Raw genomic sequence first — 20,112 nt, forward strand, 5'->3', positions numbered from 1 at the left:
AGAGTAGATCGTAGCTGAGCGCTCACTGCATTAGCTTTGCTACAACTTGCTTCCAGTTCTTTCACTATGTTGCCATCCTGTGAGAATATGCATCCTAAGTACTTGAAACCGTCCACCTGTTTTAACTTTGTTCCTCCTATTTGGCACTCAATCCTTTTATCTCTCTTTCCCACTGACATTACTTTCATTTTGGAAATGCTAATCTTCATACCATAGTCCTTACATTTCTGCTCTAGCTCTGAAATATTACTTTGCAAACTTTCAATCGATTCTGCCATCACAACTAAGTCATCCGCATATGCGAGACTTCTTATTTTGTGTTCACATATCTTAATCTCACTCTGCCAGTCTATTGTTTTCAACATATGATCCATAAATAATATGAACAACAGTGGAGACAGGTTGCAGCCTTGTCTTAGCCCTGAAACTACTCTGAACCATGAACTCAATTTAGCGTCAACTGTAACTGCTGCCAGACTATCTATGTAAAGACCTGTAATTGCTTGCAAAAGTTTGCCTCCTATTCCATGATCTTGTAGAACAGACAATAACTTCCTCATAGGAACCCGGTCATATGCCTTTTCTAGATCTATAAAGCATAGATACAATTCCCTGTTCCACTCATAACACTTCTCCATTATTTGCCGTAAGATAAAGATCTGGTCCTGACCACTTCTAAGAGGCCTAGACCCACACTGATTCTCATCCAATTTGTCCTCAAGTAATACTCGCACTTTCCTTTCAACAATACCTGATAAGATTTTACCCACAACACTGATTAAAGAGATACCTCTGTAGTTGTTACAATCTTTTCTGTTTCCATGTTTAAAGACAGGTGTGATTACTGCTTTTGTCCAGTCTGATGGAACCTGTCTCGATTCCCAGGCCATTTCAATTATCCTGTGTAGTCATTTAAGACCTGACATCCCACTGTATTTGATGAGTTCCGACTTAATTTCATCCACCCCAGCTGCTTTATTGCACTGCAATCTATTGACCATTTTCTCCACTTCAACAAATGTGATCTTATTTCCGTCATCATTCCTATCCCATTGTACATTGAAATCTGAAACATTACTGATCATATTTTCACCTACATTGAGCAACTCTTCAAAATATTCCCTCCATCTGCCCAAGGCATCCACAGGATTCACCAGCAGTTTTCCTGACCTGTCCAAAATACTTGTCATTCCTTCTTACCTCCCTTTTGAAGACTGCTAATTACACTCCAGAATGGTTTTCCAGTAGTCTGAGCCACAGTCTCCAACCAGTTTCCAAAATCTTCCCAAGATTTCTTCTTGGATGCTGCAATTATCTGTTTGGCTTTGTTTCTTTCTTCGACATAACTTTCTCAGTCTACCTGAGTTCTAATATGTAGCCATTTTTTATATGCCTTCTTTTTGCTTTTACAGGGTGCCTTGACTGTGTCATCCCACCAAGATGTTTGCTTCATCCTACCTTTACTCACTACTGTTCCAAGACATTCTTTAGCCACTTCTAGTACTTAACCACTTCTAGTACTGTGTCCCTATACCTTGTACATTCCTTTTCCAATGACTGTAATTGACTACATTCAACTAACTGGTACCTTTCTGAGATCACTGTTATGTACTTGTGCCTGATTTCCTTATCCTGAAGTTTCTCCACTCTTATCCTCCTACATATGGACCTGACCTCCTGCACTTTCGGCCTCATGATACCAATTTCACTGCAGATTAAATAGTGATCAGTGTCATCAAAGAATCCTCTGAATACACGTGTGTCCCTCACAGCCTTCCTGATCTATTATTATATAGTCAATGACAAATCTGGTTCCCCTGCCTTCCCAAGTATACCGGTGAATATTCTTATGTTTAAAAATGGGGTTTGTGATTACTAAGCCCATACTGGCACAGAAATCCACGAGTTGTTTCCCATTCCTGTTGGCCTCCATATCCTCTCCTAATTTACCCATAACCTTTTCATATCCTTCTGTTTGATTTCCAATCCTGGCGTTAAAATCACCCAAGAGCAGAACATTGTCCTTGACCTTTACTCTAACAACTACATCACTGAGCGTGTCATAAAAACTATCCATCTTATCTTGATCTGTCCCTTCACAATGCAAATATACTGACACAATCCTAATTTTATTGCTAGACACTGTCAAATCTATCCACATCAGTTGTTCGTTTATATACCTAATTGCAACTACGCTGGGTTCAATTTCTTTCCTGATGTACAGCCCTACACCTCATTGTGCTATTCCTGCTTTGACTCCTGACAGGTAGACCTTGTATTCTCCCACTACTTCTTCTTTCTCACTCCTTACCCGAATGTCACTAACAGCTAAAGCGTCCCACCCCATCTTACTTGCAGCCTCTGCCAGCTCTATCTTCTTCCCAGAGTAGCCCCCACTGATATTAATAGCTCCCCATCTTGTTACCATTCGTTTGTCAAGTCATATCTTAGGAGTCCCTGGTTTGTCAATTAGAGGTGGGATTCCGTCACCTCCAAAGGTACGAGGCATTTTGCTCTGATTGTTGCCAGCATCATATTTTAAAATACCAGGGAAGCAGGTTGCTAGCCTTACTTGCCCCAGATCCCATTGAGTTTTACCCCTAACAGTTGAGGGACTAACCAGTGGATTTGGTAGTCTTTGCCGTCTAAGCACAAAGGTCACCATGACTCAGAATATGTCCGAGATGCCAAGCCTTATTCCAAAGTAACTGGTATCCCGACTGTCAGGACCACTTGGCCACTCATACGTTGCCAGTGGTTCATGAACTAGGACATGACAACAGGAACCCACACCATGAACCATATAGACATATTCCATGACAATATCACAAAGTTACATTAATTTAGTCATGGAAAAATCTTAAGACAAGGCACCGAGAACTGCCAATATAAAACTTAATATCTTGTCCCATTATGTAGAAAGATACATTATTCATATAGAGGAGAGGTGTAAAAGAAGTAATGGGTCTTTATACTAAACTTTTCAATGTTAATCCAAATAATCAATTCTCCACTAAGCAGTTACAACACACATTTTTACATAGTGGGTTTTGGATCAATGAGAAGCTAAAACTTTGGCCCCCTCTTAATCTTATGGTTCAAACCACATCTGCATAATAAAGGGTTTACAGGGTGGGCTAATAAAACCAGTACAGAAAATTTTCATAAAGCTGATACAGAACTGGCCCTTGTTAACGAACAAGAGAACTGCTCATCACAGAAAATGCTGGAAAATGTTATATAGATGAACCAACTGGTTGCTGTCACAAGTCTGCAAATGTGCATCTCCCACATGATCTGCCTTGAATACTTCACAGTTTCATTACGTTTCAGTGAGCGAAGCAGACAAGTTCAGCAACTAGTTGAATGCAACATAAAATGTTACAATAAAAGAGCACCTGTTCGTTGTTGTGTGTTACATTAAACAATTTGTGGGAAAACATGTACGGAAAAAGTTGTATGAGGTGCATTCAAGTTGTAAGGCCTCAGATTTTTTTCCTAATTAACTACTCACCCGAAATCAATGAAACTGGCGTTACTTCTCGACGTAATTGCCCTGCAGACGTACACATTTTTCACAACGCTGACGCCATGATTCTATGGCAGTGGCGAAGGCTTCTTTAGGAGTCTGTTTTGACCACTGGAAAATCGCTGAGGCAATAGCAGCACGGCTGGTGAATGTGCGGCCACGGAGAGTGTCTTTCATTGTTGGAAAAAGCCAAAAGGCACTAGGAGCCAGGTCAGGTGAGTAGGGAGCATGAGGAATCACTTCAAAGTTGTTATCACGAAGAAACTGTTGCGTAACGTTAGCTCGAGGTGCGGATGCGTTGTCTTGGTGAAACAGCACACGTGCAGCATTTCCCGGACGTTTTTGTTGCAGTGCAGGAAGGAATTTGTGCTTCAAAACATTTTCGTAGGATGCACCTGTTACCGTAGTGCCCTCTGGAACGCAATGGGTAAGGATTACGCCCCCGCTGTCCCAGAACATGGACACCATCATTTTCTCAGCACTGGCGGTTACCAGAAATTTTTTTGGTGGTGGTGAATCTGTGTGTTTCCATTGAGCTGACTGGCGCTATGTTTCTGGATTGAAAAATGGCATCCACGTCTCATCCATTGTCACAACCGATGAAAAGGAAGTCCATTCATGCTGTCGTTGCGCGTCAACATTGCTTGGCAACATGCCACACGGGCAGCCATGTGGGCGTCCGTCAGCATTCGTGGCACCCACCTTGATGATACTTTTCGCATTTTCAGGTCGTCATGCAGGATTGTGTGCACAGAACCCACAGAAATGCCAACTCTGGAGGCAATCTGTTCAACAGTCATTCGACGATCCCCCAAAACAATTCTCTCCACTTTCTCGATCATGTCGTCAGACCGGCCTGTGCGAGCCCGAGATTGTTTCGGTTTGTTGTCACACGATGTTCTGCCTTCATTAAACTGTCGCACCCACGAACGCACTTTCGACACACCCATCATCACATGTCTCCTTCAACTGTCGATGAATTTCAATTGGTTTCACACCACGCAAATTCAGAAAACGAATGATTGCACGCTGTTCAAGTAAAGAAAACGTCGCCAATTTAAGTATTTAAAACAGTTCTCACTCTTGCTGCTGGCGGTAAAATTCCATCTGCCGTACGGTGCTGCCATCTCTGGGACGTATCGACAATGAACGCGGCCTCATTTTAAAGCAATGTGCATGTTTCTATCTCTTTCCAGTCCGGAGAAAAAAAATTGGAGGCCTTAGAACTTGAATGCACCTCGTACAATAGTTAGAGACTGGAATGTTTTGGCAAAACTTCCAACAAAGTTTTCAATGCAAAATTCTGTGGTAAAATTTGTCTGAAAACAGGCTCTATAGCAAATAAAAATAGTAAATATCCAAAATGGAGTTTTAACACCATGAAAAATTGCTTCAGTGAAGGGAAGCCTGCAACAAAGTCTGACAAAATCTCAATACTGTTCCATACAGAAAGATCTTTGCAACAAGCAACAGTTGTACAGCACATGCAGGATGCTGGCAAAGTTTCGTTATTACAATGCATATGCACGCATATTCTGTAGACGTAAGTGATGTGGTACCGACTGTTCATCACAATGGAAGTACAGAGATGGATATCGACAACAAAAGCCACTCATGCTGTCACAAGCCAGCACCCAACATTATGCTTTGAAATAACTGTGTAAACTCCTGTACACCATTTGAAGATGAGCCTGAAAAGATTAAAAAAAGCAGCTCATGGAATAAATACTATTTCAGAAAAGTGACTGGCTGCCGTTTTCTGTATTTATATTCAATAAACACCCACAGGTTCTTAAACATCCGCAATGGATATGTTTAATCAACACTGTTTATCTGTGCGAGAAATCGTTGAGTCAAAAAGACTAGCATCTGTATCCTTACAAATTTATTGTTGCACACGAAAGTTAAAGTGTGCAAAATGAACTTTCATGTGTCAAGTTAGTCGGCAATTTCTGAGCGAAGTGAATTAGAGTTTACTGCGCAATTTCAGATGTCCGCATCATAATGTGATTGTTTTACCAAACTGTTAATCGTCAATGTTCTGTTCAGAAACAGATAATCCATATGTGGATTAAATCTGAGGTGATGAACGATAGAATGGATTTTTTTCAAGCAAGACAGAGCAACAGCACATATCATCTTGATAATCTTGTCACCAGTGCACAAGTTGTTTGGTCACCTCGACTGCTTGATCTCCTTCCCTGTGATTTTTACCCATGGAGCACAAAGGAGGGTCAGCTGCACTCAAATAATCCTCATAATCCTTGCACACTGAAAGAGTTACAACAGAACACTGTAAACACTATTGCTGTTACAGCATCCCTCACACAGAGCTGTTCCCCATGACTCAGTTTGATAACTCAATCACAGGGCTCCATCAAATTAAGTGACCACATCTAGCATCTTCTGTGATGTTCACTGAGGAAGGCCCATCTTGTTTTAGTCGTATTGGTAATATTTCCTGGATCAATTTGTACATCGTTCAACTTAAGATATTTGCATTAGTTGAAATTGTGTAAAGTGCTTTGGTGCAAGTGATGCACTGTAAATATTTCAATGACTAAAGTTCATAGTTTTCAGCACATTTATTTGAATCCCCAGATAGTTTTTAATCTACGATGATAAGAGTCAATTTGTACACAACAACTTGAGAACATCTCGATTTACTGATAGTCAGCCTGGTATTTCATAGAAATGCAAACATTCTGTTCTTTAGAATCAGATGGTAATGGTTCATAAAAGAACGTCTGAATAAACTCAATATCAGCTGTCACTAAAAGATAATTTTAAGTCAGAACTACTACAGTACCCTCATTGCTACCATATGTCCACATACCTCCATTTGTCCACATCTCACCACTTCTCAAATACAATGCGCTCATAAAGGCCATCTGAGGCAATAATCACATGCCAACTGACTATCTCATTGCATGGTACTACAGAACTGATTATTAAACAAATTTATCTAGAAGTATGATAATAATATCCACAGATTTGTGTAGAGCAAAATCAAAACAGAATGTCAATTACAATTTTTACAATGAACCCTATCTAAAATTATTAATTATGAAATTACAAAAACAGCTATAACGAAGAAAAGGTAAAATAATATTATAATGAGTGGATGTGCCATGTTGATACAAACTGTTTTTGCCTGCTAGTTTTGTTGTTAAAGTCAACTAGTGTGTATAATTAAAAATACCTAAGACCAGACCATAACAGTGAAGTATGCTAAACACTATCCTAAACCTAACACATGCTGTAGTTAGTTTGTGTAGAAACGTGTAAATTGTGTGTAAATACTGTTTACAGCAAATAGGTCAAGTCTGCAGTCTCTATCAATTATGTGAGAGTGTGTCATATAGGTGCCAAGTCCAAGGTAAGAACTCCTTAAAAGCTTTCACCAGAGTCCTCTTTTAGTAGATTTAGCATAATTGTAGAAAATTTTATTAATTTACAAACATTTACAAATTCAGTAATTACTCTACGCAAATGTAAAATCTACTCACTGTCTTTACTTATTTATTTATTTTGATCCAACATCAACTGATTACAAAAAAAGTTTTTTTTTTTTTGTTCCAGTCTTCTGGATAAGTCAGAGCCTTACTTACTAGGGTTACATATTATTGGCTGGCACTTTTATCTACACAACTTTTTCTAAATTTAGTTGACAGAACAGAGTTACATATATGGACTATACATAAAAAATTGTTATTGCCATACTTAAATTAAGGAATCTACAGTTTGTAACACAGTATTCATATCTGACATTCAAATATTTACAGTTTGTGACACAGTCTAAGTTCTGAGATTACATATATTTTTTGATAGATGGTCTTCCATAATACGAGTGTACTAAATCTAGAAACTCATCTATTGAATATATAGGATTGTTAAGGAACCATAATTTTAATTTCATCCTTAGTTTTGTAATGGGCAATTTGGAGATATTAGGATGGAAGCAATTCAGTAGTTTTATGCCTGCATAGTGAGGGCTTTTCTCATAAAGTGTTGTTCTATGGGAGATGATGTGGGGTCTCTATCTATCTGTAGCGTTGTGATCGTGTATTTCTTTATTAAGTGTTTTGATACTGTTTACTGCCATAATGACTATATTCAGCACATACAGGTTATGAACAGTTAGTATTTTAAATTCTTTAAACAAATTTCTGCAGGACTCCCTGGCACATTTCTTTCCCATAATTCTAAGTGCCTTCTTTTGTAAGGTAACTACACTTTTCATATTACCTTTACTGCTGGATCCCCATACCTCTATCCCATAACTTAGATGGGATTCAAATAGTGCAAAACATATTTGTCTCAGAGTGGTGATGTTACAAAAAGGTGTCAGTTTTCTTAGGACATATATGGTAGTACATAACTTTTTGCAAATATCATTCACATGATCAGACCAGTTGAACTCTGCATCTAGTGTCAGGCCAAGAAATTTGGTCGAGTATTGTTTTTTAATGTATTCGTCACCCATTAAGATTTGGTTTTCATGAGTTTTGTGCCTCCCAAGATCAAATTCAATATAGACAGATATATTTGTGTTCAATTTTAGTTTGTTTTCATTAAAATACTGCAGAATTAAGCCTGCTGCAGTATTGGATTCCACTTCGAGCTGTGAATAGCTTGGATTGCTGCATATTAACGTGGTATCATCTGCATATAAGATAGCTGTTGCATGGTTTGTTATGGACTGAATATCATTTACATGGATAATAAAAAGAAGTGGTCCTAATATTGACCCTGTGGAATACCAAAATTTATGTCAGTGGTGTTTGATTTGTACACTCCCTCCGTAGCGCTAATAGACACAATCTGCTTCCTATTTGTCAAGTAGAACCTCATCAGATTATGGGCTGTGCCTCGAATGCCATAGTTCCACAGTTTGTCCAGCAATATGGTCGTATCACCACAGTCAAATGATTTTTGTAAGTCTAGAAAGATGCCACATACATGTTCTTTATTATCTATTGCTTGAGTGACACCTTCAATTAAGTTGGATGCCGCTGTAATGGTGGATGACCCTTGACAAACCCATGCTGCCCCTTAGAAATCACTTTTTTGCATACCAGGAAGTTCCAGATTCTTATGTAAATTACTTTCTCAGAGATTTTGGATATTATTGGAAGAACAGAAATGGTTCGAAAGTATTCTACTAAATTCCTGTTTCCTTTCTTAAAAATAGGCACAACTCGGGCAATTTTCAACTCATCTAGAAATAGACCATCTTCCATATGAGAATTGATAACTGTTGATAAAGGTGATGCAATTTTATGTATACACTTCTTAAGAGTGTCCAGACTAAGACCATCATATCCTGCTGCATGAGAATTCTTTAAGCTACTCACTATTTTAATTATGTCTTCTTTACTTGTTGGCATAAAAAATATACTTCCTGACACTGGTGTTCCTCTGAATTTGTATTTATGATTTTTAAGCAGATTGTTTATGCTGGAGCCAACAGAAGCAAAGTAATTGTTAAATAGATCTACTATCTTATTCTGATCAGTTTCTATTGTGCCGTTTATCAGCAAGTGATTTTCAGTTGTATGGTTCCTAGACTTACCTATTTCTCTATTTACTAGCGACCATGATGTTTTGGAGATATTATTTGAGTTCTGAATGACACTTTCAAAATGTTTCTGTTTTTCTGAAATTAGGTGGTCTACATAGTATTTCTTATAATTTTTGAACTCCCCTTTTAATTTTTTATTGCTCAAGTCATTTAACATAGCATACTCATACCATCTTAGTTTTTCTCTAGCCTCAGTGACTGAACTTGATATCCAATTTCGGGTTACAGCATGTCACTGAATTCTCTTTTTTATTAATGGGCAGGCTTGGTTAAGAATGTAGAATAGTTCACTTGAGAATTTGCCATAAACATGAAGTGTCGTTAAACACTGTTCCAATCCACATTCCTTAGAATATTATTTAACTGAGTTATATTTTGGTCTGTATTCATCCTAATATATCTATAGGAACTGTGTGTAGGAACATTTTCTATGTGCACACTTAATTCTACTGAATGGTGGTCTGACAAAGCACTTATAATAACAGAAGATGTAAGATCGTAAAGACGAATACCAGTGTTTATGTTATCTATTGCAGACTGGCATGTTTCAGTCTCCCTGGTTGCAATGTTTATCAGGTATCTTACATTATATTCAAGCAGAGTATTCTTGAATAGTCTAGTGTGTAACTTACCTGCTAATACATTTATGTTGAAATCTCCTATAATTACTAACTTGTTCAGGTGTGATATAAAAACATTCTCTGTCATGTCACAAAACTTTGTTAAGAAAACTTCGAAGTTTCCACCTGGCGGTCTATATAAACATATGACAAATTTCATCATTTGGTATCTTTATATGTGCTGCACATAATTCAATTGTTCCTTCTAATGAATATTTACTTACATTTACAGAATTAAAATCAAATGTGGTCTTTATATACATTGATACACCCTCACCTCTGACAGTAAATCTACAAAACTTATTAGCTAGTATCATGTTCAGAGGTTTAAAAAGTTCTAATTTGGCATCAGATAGCCAGTGTTCACTAATACCAAGCACATCAGGCATAGTTTCATTTACAAACACGTCTAATTGTTCATATTTCTTGCTCAAGCCCTGTACATTCTGGTGGATTATTTTAAAGCTGTAAATACCTTGTTGTAGATTTCTCTGCTTTACCGACTTAAATAAGGTCAAATCTCTGTTTCTCTTGTGGGCTTCCTCCTCTTTCTGGTTTCCACTAAAAAATCATTTAGATGGGATGGAGGCACTAGCTTCTGTCTGCTGTCTGAAGTTTTTTAGTTGACAGTACTGGTTCTGCTAATGTTGGAGTTGATTCTGCTGCTATTGTGGATGGTTCTGTTGCTTTTGCTGTTTATTTTCCTGCTGGTATTAGGGGTGGCTCTGCAGTTGATGGAGCTGTTACTGCATTTGTTGTTGTTAGTGTAACCGTTTTTTATGCTTTTACTACTTTAGGCGGAGTTGGTCCAGCTACCATTGATTCTGTTGCTGTTGCTGGTAGCAGAGGTGGCTCTGCTGTTGATGTAGCTGCTTTTGTTGTTGTTGTCGCTGTGATTGTTTCTGATGCTTTTAGCATTTTTTGTGGAAATACTTCTGCTGCTGCTTGCTTTAAAACTGTTGGAGCTAATGGTAATGACATGCTGCCACTATGTTTGTTCAGTTTCTCTAACATTTCACTGATTTTCCCACACAGAAGTTTCTTGCCCTTTTTGTTCAGATGCATCCCATGTTTCGTGAAGCAGTCTCTCTTAAGAAAATATCTAGAAAGAAAGTTTGTATTTGGATACATTTTGCACGTTTCCTGAAATTGTGAGTTGGCTTCCCCGTCAAGATGTCACATTGAGTCGCAGACAAGTACAATAAAGAAGACCTTTGCAAATGAAACAACACAATTTCAGTGACATTACTGGTCTCACACAGATATAATTTTATGTATACTGACTAAAGTAGCAAGTGAAAATTTGTATCAAGGCCTGGATTCGAACCAAGGTATCCTTCTTACTATGCAGCTGCATTACCCACTAAGCCACCTTGGCACAGCAGTACACACAATTGCACTAATTACCCTGGCATGCCTCCCTTCTCGATTCTAATTCCCACAGCCACCCCAGTCAACTTTAGATTCCTCCAGCCATGCTACAAATTTTCACTCACCGCTTCAGTCTGTATATATAAAATCAGATCTGTATAAGACCAGTAAAGCCTCTGCAATTGTATCATTTCATTTTTGTAAGCACATGCAACTGGGTTTCAGGCTGAATCCCCATTTATGTTGAATGCCGGAATGCTATTCCAGTACCTTGGCAATTCTGTTCATGTGTAAGAGGGAATTTAACATAAGAGTGGGACGGCAGTGAGAATTTGGATCAAAGAGGGAGGCATGTCAGGGTAATCCGTGCAGTTGTGTGAACCAATGTCCCAAGGTGGCTTAGTGGCTAACGCACTTGCCTAGTAAGCAGAAGACCCAGATTTGATTCCCGGCCTTGGTAGGAATTTTCACTGGCCACACTTCAGTCCATACACAGAAAAACAAAAAGACCGTTCCACACTGGGTGCAACTCTGTTCAAGAATCGCAATATGAGGAGGTATAGACTACTTGGAAAAAGGGCAGAAGATGCAGGAAGAGTTCAATTAGAGTACATCATGGCCGGGCATAGATTCTGAAATCAGATACTGGACTGTAATGTGCATCCAGGGGCAGATACAGACTCAGATCACAATTTGATAATGATGAAGAGCAGGATTAAGTTTAAGAGACCAGCCAGGAAGACTTAATAAGAAAAGAAGTGGAATACAGAAGTACTGATGAATGAAGATATATGCTTGAAGTTCTCTGAGGCTATAGATGCTGTGACGATAAATAGCTTGGTAGGCAGCTCAGTTGAAGAGGAATGGACATCTCTAAAAAGGGCAATAACATAAGTTGGAGAGAAAAACATAAGTACAAGAATGATAACTGCGAAGAAACCATGGGTACAGGAGCAACGCCTAAGCTTATCAATAAAAGAAGGAAGTACAAAAATGTTCTGGGAAATACAAGGTACTTAGGAATGAAATAAGTAGGAAGTGCAGTGCAGCTAAAATGATACGGCGACATCAAAAATCTGAAGAAATTGAAAAAGAAATGACTGTCGGAAGGACTGACTCAGCAAATAAAAAAGTAAAAAAAAAAAAAAAAAAATCTGTGAAATTAAAAACAAAGGTGGTAACATTAAGAGGCCAATGAGAATTCCACTGTTAAATGCAGAGGAGAGAGCGGATAAGAGGGAAGAGTACACGGAGGGCCTCTATTAGGGGAAGGACTTAACTGACGGCGTGATAGAAGAAGAAACAAGTTATAGGGAAGAGATGGGGGATACAGTGGTAGAATCAAAATTTACAAAAACTTTGGAAGACTTAAAATCAAATAAAGCAGAGGGGTGGCTAACTTCCAATTGGAATTTCTAAAATCATTGGGGGAAGTGACAACAAAACAATTATTCATGTCAGTGTGTAGATGGACAAGACTGGCGACATACCATCATACTTAAAAAAAAAAAAATCCAAACAATCTCCAAGATAGCAACAGCTGACAACTGCAACAATTATCGCACATTCAGCTTATCAGCTTATTTAGCTAATTTGCTGACAAGAATAATATACAAAAGAATGGAAAAGAAAATTGATGACGTGTTAGATTGTTAGATGATTATCAGCCTGGCTTTAGGAAAGGTAAAGGCAGCAGAGAGGCAATTCTGATGTTGCTGCTGATAGTAGGGGGGGAAAAAAACTACGGGGGATCAAGCCACTTTCTCATAGGTTTTGCCGACATGGAAAAAGCATTCAAAAATACAAAATGGGGCATGTTTGAAACCCTGAGAAAAATACGAGCAAGCTATAAAGAAAGACAGGTAATATACAATATGTACAAGAACAAAGTTGGAACACAAAGAGTGGAAGACCAAAAACGTAGTGCATGGACTAAAAAGGGTGTAACCACAAAGATGTAGTTTGTTGCCCCCTGATATTCAATCTGTACATCGAAAAAGCAATGATGGAAATAACAAAGAGTCAGGAGTGGGATTAAAATTCAATGTGAAAGGAAATCAATGATAATATTCAATAATGACATTGCAATTCCTCGGTGAAAATGAAGACGAATTCCAGGACCTGCTGAATGGAATGAACAGTCCAATGGGTACAGAATAAGGGTTGAGAGTGAACAGAAGCAAGACAAAAGTAATGAGATTTAGTGGAAACGAGAATAGCAAGAAACTTAACATCATAATTGGTACTCATGAAGTACGTTAAGGAATCCTGCTACCTAGGCAGCAAAGTAACCCATGACAGACAGAGCAAGGAAGATATAAAAAGCAGACTAGCACTCGCACAAAGGACATTCTTGTCCAAGATAAGTCTAACAGTCTCAAACAGGGGTATTAATTTCAGCAATAAATTTCTGAGAATGTAAGTTTTGAGCTTTGCATTGTATGGTAGTGAAACATGAACTGTGGAAAAACCATAACACAAGAAAACAGAAGTACTTATCACATGGTGCTACGGAAAAAAGTTGAGAATTATGTGGACTGATAAGGCAAGGAATGAGAAGATTGTCCACAGAATCGGGGAGGAAAGAAATATAAAGAAAACACTGAAAAGAAGAAGGGGGAAACTAATCTGACATCTGGTAAGGTATCAGAGAATATAGATCTGGAGGGAGCAAAAACAATACAGGAAAACAGATACTGGGATACATTCAACAAATAACTGAGGATGTACATTGTAAGTGCTGATCTGAGCTGAACAGGTTGGCTACAGGAGATAAAAGTCCTGGTTAGCCACATCAAACCAGTCAGAAGACTAATGACTTAAGAAGAGGAAGAAGAAGAAGAAGAAGAAGCTGCGGTAAGCTACAACATTACATTCAGAAAAACTTTCAAGACCAGGAACATTACTTACACCACTATGTCCCCTAACAAATTTATCATACACGAAATACCTAATCTTGAGTGTTGTGACCAAGTGTTGTCGAAACTGAAGTCTAACTTAAAATGGTGTAAAAGTCCTTATTAAGATATTCATCTATACAGCAGAAGGAGTTGTCCACCAAAATGTCTTTCAAGCTCTGCTTAAACTGTGCTTTATCTCGAATTTCACGTTTGCTGGCAATTTATTGAAAATGTGTGTTCCTGAATACTGGACCCCAGCTGGAACAAGGTAAGTGGTTTTAGGTCTTTAAGTAGATTATTCTTAATTGTAGTATAGATAAATACTATGTATTGAGCTACAGATATTTTATTTGCAACTAATTTCATTTAGGAATACTGTAAATATACAGAAGCAGTGGTTAGGAAATCCAGTTCCTTGAACAGGCTTCTATTGTGATCTTGAGGTTTCACCAAAAATGAGTCTTTCTACTTGATTTTGTATTCTAAAAACTTCTGATCAGTTTGATGAGTTACCCCAGAATATAATCTCATATGACATGAACCATGGACCTTGCAGTTGGTGGGGAGGCTTGCCTGTCTCTGTGATACAGATAGCCATACTGTAGGTGCAACCACAACGGAGGGGTATCTGTTGAGAGGCCAGACAAACGTGTGGTTCCTGAAGAGGGGCAGCAGCCTTTTCAGCAGTTGCAAGGGCAACAGTCAGGATGATTGACTGATCTGGCCTTGTAACAATAACCAAAACAGCCTTGCTGTGCTGGTACTGCGAACGGCTGAAAGCAAGGTGACACTACGGCCATAATTTTTCCCAAGGGCATGCAGCTTTACTGTATGATTAAATGATGATGGCATCCTCTTGGGTAAAATATTCCGGAGGTAAAGTAGTCCCCCCCATTTCGATCTCCGGGCAGGGACTACTCAAGAGGATGTCGTTATCAGGAGAAAGAAAACTGGTGTTCTACGGATCGGAGTGTGGAATGTCAGATCCTTTAATCGGGCAGGTAGGTTAGAAAATTTAAAAAGGGAAATGGATAGGTTAAGTTAGATATAGTGGGAATTAGCGAAATTCAGTGGCAGGAGGAACAAGACTTTTGGTCAGGTGCCTACAGGGTTATAAACACAAAATCAAATAGGGGGAATGCAGGAGTAGGTTTAATAATGAGTAGGAAAATAGGAATGCGGGTAAGCTACTACAAACAGCATAGTGAACGCATTATTGTGGCCAAGATAGATACAAAGCCCACACCTACTACAGTAGTACAAGTTTATAAGCCAACTAGCTCTGCAGATGGCGAAGAAATTGAAGAAATGTATGATCAAATAAAAGAAGTTATTCAGATAGTGAAGGGAGACGAAAATTTAATAGTCATGGGTGACTGGAATTCGAGTGTAGGAAAAGGGAGAAAAGGAAAAGTAGTAGGTGAATATGGATTGGGGCTAAGAAATGAAAGAGGAAGCCGCCTGGTAGAATTTTGCACAGAGCACAACTTAATCATAGCTAACACTTGGTTCAAGAATCATGAAAGAAGGTTGTATACATGGAAGAAGCCTGGAGATACTGACAGGTATCAGATAGATTATATAATGGTAAGACAGAGATTTAGGAACCAGGTATTAAATTGTAAGACATTTCCAGGGGCAGATGTGGACTCTGACCACAATCTATTGGTTATGACCTGTAGATTAAAACTGAAGAAACTGCAAAAAGGTGGGAATTTAAGGAGATGGGACCTGGATAAACTGAAAAAAAACAGAGGTTTACAGAGTTTCAGGGAGGGCATAAGGGAGCAATTTACAGGAATGGGGGAAAGAAATACAATAGAAGAAGAATGGGTAGCTTTGAGGGATGAAGTAGTGAAGGCAGCAGGTGATCAAGTAGGTAAAAAGACGAGGGCTAGTAGAAATCTACACATCTACATCTACATCCATACTCCGCAAACCACCTGACGGCGTGTGGCGGAGGGTAACAGAAGAAATATTGAATTTAATTGATGAAAGGAGAAAATATAAAAATGCAACAACTGAAGCAGGCAAAAAGGAATACAAACGTCTCAAAAATGAGATCGACAGGAAGTGCAAAATGGCTAAGAAGGGATGGCTAGAGGACAAATGTAAGGATGTGGAGGCTTATCTCACTAGGGGTAAGATAGATACTGCTTACAGGAAAATTAAAGAGACCTTTGGAGAAAAGAGGACCACTTGTATGAATATTAAGAGCTCAGATGGAAACCCAGTTCTAAGCAAAGAAGGGAAAGCAGAAAGGTGGAAGGAGTATATAGAGGGTCTATACAAGGGCGACGTACTTGAGGACAATATTATGGAAATGGAAGAGGATGCAGATGAAGATGAAATGAGAGATACAATACTGCGTGAAGAGTTTGACAGGGCACTGAAAGACCTTAGTCGAAACAAGGCCCCCGGAGTAGACAACATTCCATTGGAACTACAGACGGCCTTGGGAGAACCAGTCCTGACAAAACTCTACCATCTGGTGAGCAAGATGTATGAAACAGGCGAAATACCCTCAGACTTCAAGAAGAATATAATAATTCCAATCCCAAAGAAAGCAGGTGTTGACAGATGTAAAAATTACCGAACAATCAGTTTAATAAGCCACAGCTGCAAAATACTAACACAAATTCTTTACAGACAAATGGAAAAACTAGTAGAAGTTGACCTCAGGGAAGATCAGTTTGGATCCCGTAGAAATACTGGAACACGTGAGACAATACTGACCTTACGACTTATCTTAGAAGAAAGATTAAAGAAAGGCAAACCTACGTTTCTAGCATTTGTAGACTTAGAGAAAGCTTTTGACAATGTTGATTGGAATACTCTCTTTCAAATTCTAAAGGTGGCAGGGGTAAAATACAGGGAGCGAAAGGCTATTTACAATTTGTACAGAAACCAGATGGCAGTTATAAGACTCGAGGGACATGAAAGGGAAGCAGTGGTGGGGAAGGAAGTAAGACAGGGTTGTAGCCTCTCACCAATGTTATTCAATCTGTATATTGAGCAAGCAGTAAAGGAAACAAAAGAAAAATTCGGAGTAGGTATTAAAATCCATGGAGAAGAAATAAAAACTTTAAGGTTCGCCGATGACATTGTAATTCTGTCAAAGACAGCTAAGGACCTGGAAGAGCAGTTGAATGGAATGGACAGTGTATTGAGAGGAGTATATAAGATGAACATCAACAAAAGCAGAACGAGGATAATGGAATGTAGTCAAATTAAGTCGGGTGATGCTGAGGGAATTAGATTAGAAAATGAGATACTTAAAGTAGTAAAGGAGTTTTGCTATTTGGGGAGCAGAATAACTGATGATGGTTGAAGTAGAAAGGATATAAAATGTAGACTGGCAATGGCACGGGAAGTGTTTCTGAAGAAGAGAAATTTGTGAACATCGAGTATAGATTTAAGTGACAGAAAGTCGTTTCAGCAGTCTTCTACAGAAGAATGCTGATGATTAGATGGGTAGGTTGCATTAGGTACTGGGAGATGAAGAAGCTTGCACAGGATAGAGTAGCATGGAGAGCTGCATCAAACCAGTCTCAGGACTGAAGACCACAACAACAACGACATACATAAGAATTAAATTAAGCACATATACACTTTTTTTTTCTCATCGCAAATACAGAGTCATTCTGTGGTGTGCTTCTCCCAACTGAATTCATTGATGAGTTGTAATTCCAAAAGTTTTATCCTGCCAACCTCTTCTATCTGCATGCCTTCATATATTATACGCATGCTGGAAGGAAATCTCCGTAATATTTAATTACTCATATTTGCCATGTGCTGTAAAATAGTCGAATGGTCTAGAAACAATCAAAGTGAGTCACAGAAGAAAGAAATACTCACTAGTGACATATGGAGTAATCAGATACATGTATATATTGGTAATGGTCAACTAAATGAAGGCCTTGCAATGTATGACCAACTGCTGGTTAACTTCACAACTACATTCAGTGTGGGACCAGGTTAACAGTGGCTATAGAACATGCTTCCTGTTCAAGTTTTATTTTTGGTGTCTTCTTTGAAGTTGAAAGGGTTTCTAACAAATTTATTTAAAAATATACCACACAAATAGGGACTCACCTGTCATCTCCCAAATCCATATGATGATCATTTCTCTGTCAGCTTTATTTTTGATATTTTGTGATATCTGTGGATGGGTTAGGGCTGTGGATGAGAAATAACTGGTGAAAACCATTATTGGAATATGACAAACATTACTCCACTCACTTTATTGAAATGAAATGATTTTAACAAGGGCAATGTAGTGATGATTCCTTCTGCAGTGAGAGAACCCACCTTTGACCAGGGACTGTTACAAAATATCCTTCCCACCCTTTCCACAATGTGACTTTAGATTCTACATTCTAACCCAGAAGCTCCAGGTTGGTAAAACAACAATACAAGTAAAAGGTTAGATTGCTACTCGCTTTGAGGATAAGACATAGTTGCTGATAGGCACAACGAAAAGTTTTCCAATGACTAACATACGTTTATTAATAAAATGTCCATATAGAGATCCTCAAGGATTTAAATACGTTATAAACAAGAATACAAATGAAAAAAGGGAGAGCGAGTAAATGTATATATAGTAATATTCACAAGATTAGGGCATTATTGCGACATAATATGGAACAGTAATCTGTCCCAAAACCAAGATTTTAGGGCGAAGACGGGTGTGTGTGTTCCACTAGTAGGTATCACACTCTACCAAGATCTGTTGAATTCATATTTCACGTAAGGCTCGTTTCGTTTGCAAAGTATCAGAAGGTTTGCAATAACACTGTGACGGTAGTTTATAAGATAACACTGTGACGGTAATTTATAAGCATCATATTATTGCAAACGTTATGCCACTGCACTTCTGCGACCGGTGAACACACTCACCGGATCAGAAGCATGAAACTGATCAGGGTACGTGGAACCACATACCTATCACCTCCTCAATGCAACCGAATTCCTTTTTTAACAAATAGCTATGGTAGTTGAATACAAACATTTTATTAGTTTTTGTCACCATGAGTAACATAACTAAAATACGTTCCAGATTTCATGCTGGGTAGCATACCTTGGCTTGTAATTTTTGTACACGGACAACCCTGTGAATTCCGTGTCAATTGCAATAAATTTTGCATTTGTCAGTGCAGCTTTTATCTCCGGCAATTTCTCTTCAAAGTTACTCCTAAGTATGTCCACCATTTTTCCACTACGCTCTGCTTCTCAACACTAGACAATTTTCAACATTACCCAACTCTTCGCCTACATGGTTAACAACCTGTTAGAGCACATACACCACAACAGTAACAAATAACAATCAATATCTCCGCCAACGAGCACAGTTTTCTACACTTTGTTATCAAAGATTCTTAGCGCCGCAACTATCCTTTTTCAAAGTTCCTAGATTGCGTTTTTCCAATAGGTTGCAACTATTTCTATCCTTGATTTGGAGACGCAGATTTTTAGAGCAAGTTGTACGATCGCAGAATAAAGCCACGATTAGCTATTCGAAAAACAAGGTAATTGCCGTATAAATTGGGGTGCGCATTGTATGGGGTAGAACTTCCATACAGTTCGGTTGGCAACGCAAATCGAACTCGCGGAGTGTATTTGCGCGCGAAACGTACGTTATTCATTTGGCACTGCCGTCAACCGAGGAAAGGTCAATGGTAAATAATGATTTAAAGAGGGTCCGCATTACTACAAGAACCCAAATTTTGTTTTGTATATTGGCCATAGCGACATAGGAACAGTCAGAACTCATCAATGGCCACGACAAAGCATAAATGAACGCTGTTAGAATTCTGCAACACAACTTACCGGTCTCCAGAAGTCATTTTATCCATAAAGCCAAAAAGTGTTGCAGCCGCGCCGCAAATGTGCGTGAACGCACCAAAGCAGCTTACGGGCGCCTCAGTTTAGCTGCGTTAGATATGGGTCGGTGCGAATTGCTACCGTTAGACAAATTTCTGGCAAGGTGCGGCGCGCAAGACGCGTTTTTCGAAAGTTTATCACTTCAATCAGCGGACCGCGTGGGTCGAACTTAATTAAAGATCCCCACAGATTCGTACGGAAATTTCACGCTCTCCGTTTGCTTCC

The 20,112-nt window shown here is 38.7% G+C and overlaps 1 protein-coding gene across 1 annotated transcript in view; it reads right to left on the minus strand.

The window, feature by feature from the left end:
• LOC126274332 (pre-piRNA 3'-exonuclease trimmer-like) overlaps positions 1 to 19,398 on the minus strand; it is a 209,310-nt gene extending 189,912 nt beyond the window's left edge. Inside the window, exon 1 of the mRNA XM_049977104.1 lies at positions 19,085 to 19,398. Within this exon, the coding sequence (XP_049833061.1) occupies positions 19,085 to 19,215 (131 nt within the window). The 5' untranslated portion in view covers positions 19,216 to 19,398. The remainder of the gene's footprint in view (positions 1 to 19,084) is intronic.
• Between the last annotated feature and the right edge of the window lie 714 nt (positions 19,399 to 20,112).

Source organism: Schistocerca gregaria, chromosome 1 (assembly GCF_023897955.1).
Source record: "Schistocerca gregaria isolate iqSchGreg1 chromosome 1, iqSchGreg1.2, whole genome shotgun sequence".
NCBI classification, from domain to species: domain Eukaryota; kingdom Metazoa; phylum Arthropoda; class Insecta; order Orthoptera; family Acrididae; genus Schistocerca; species Schistocerca gregaria.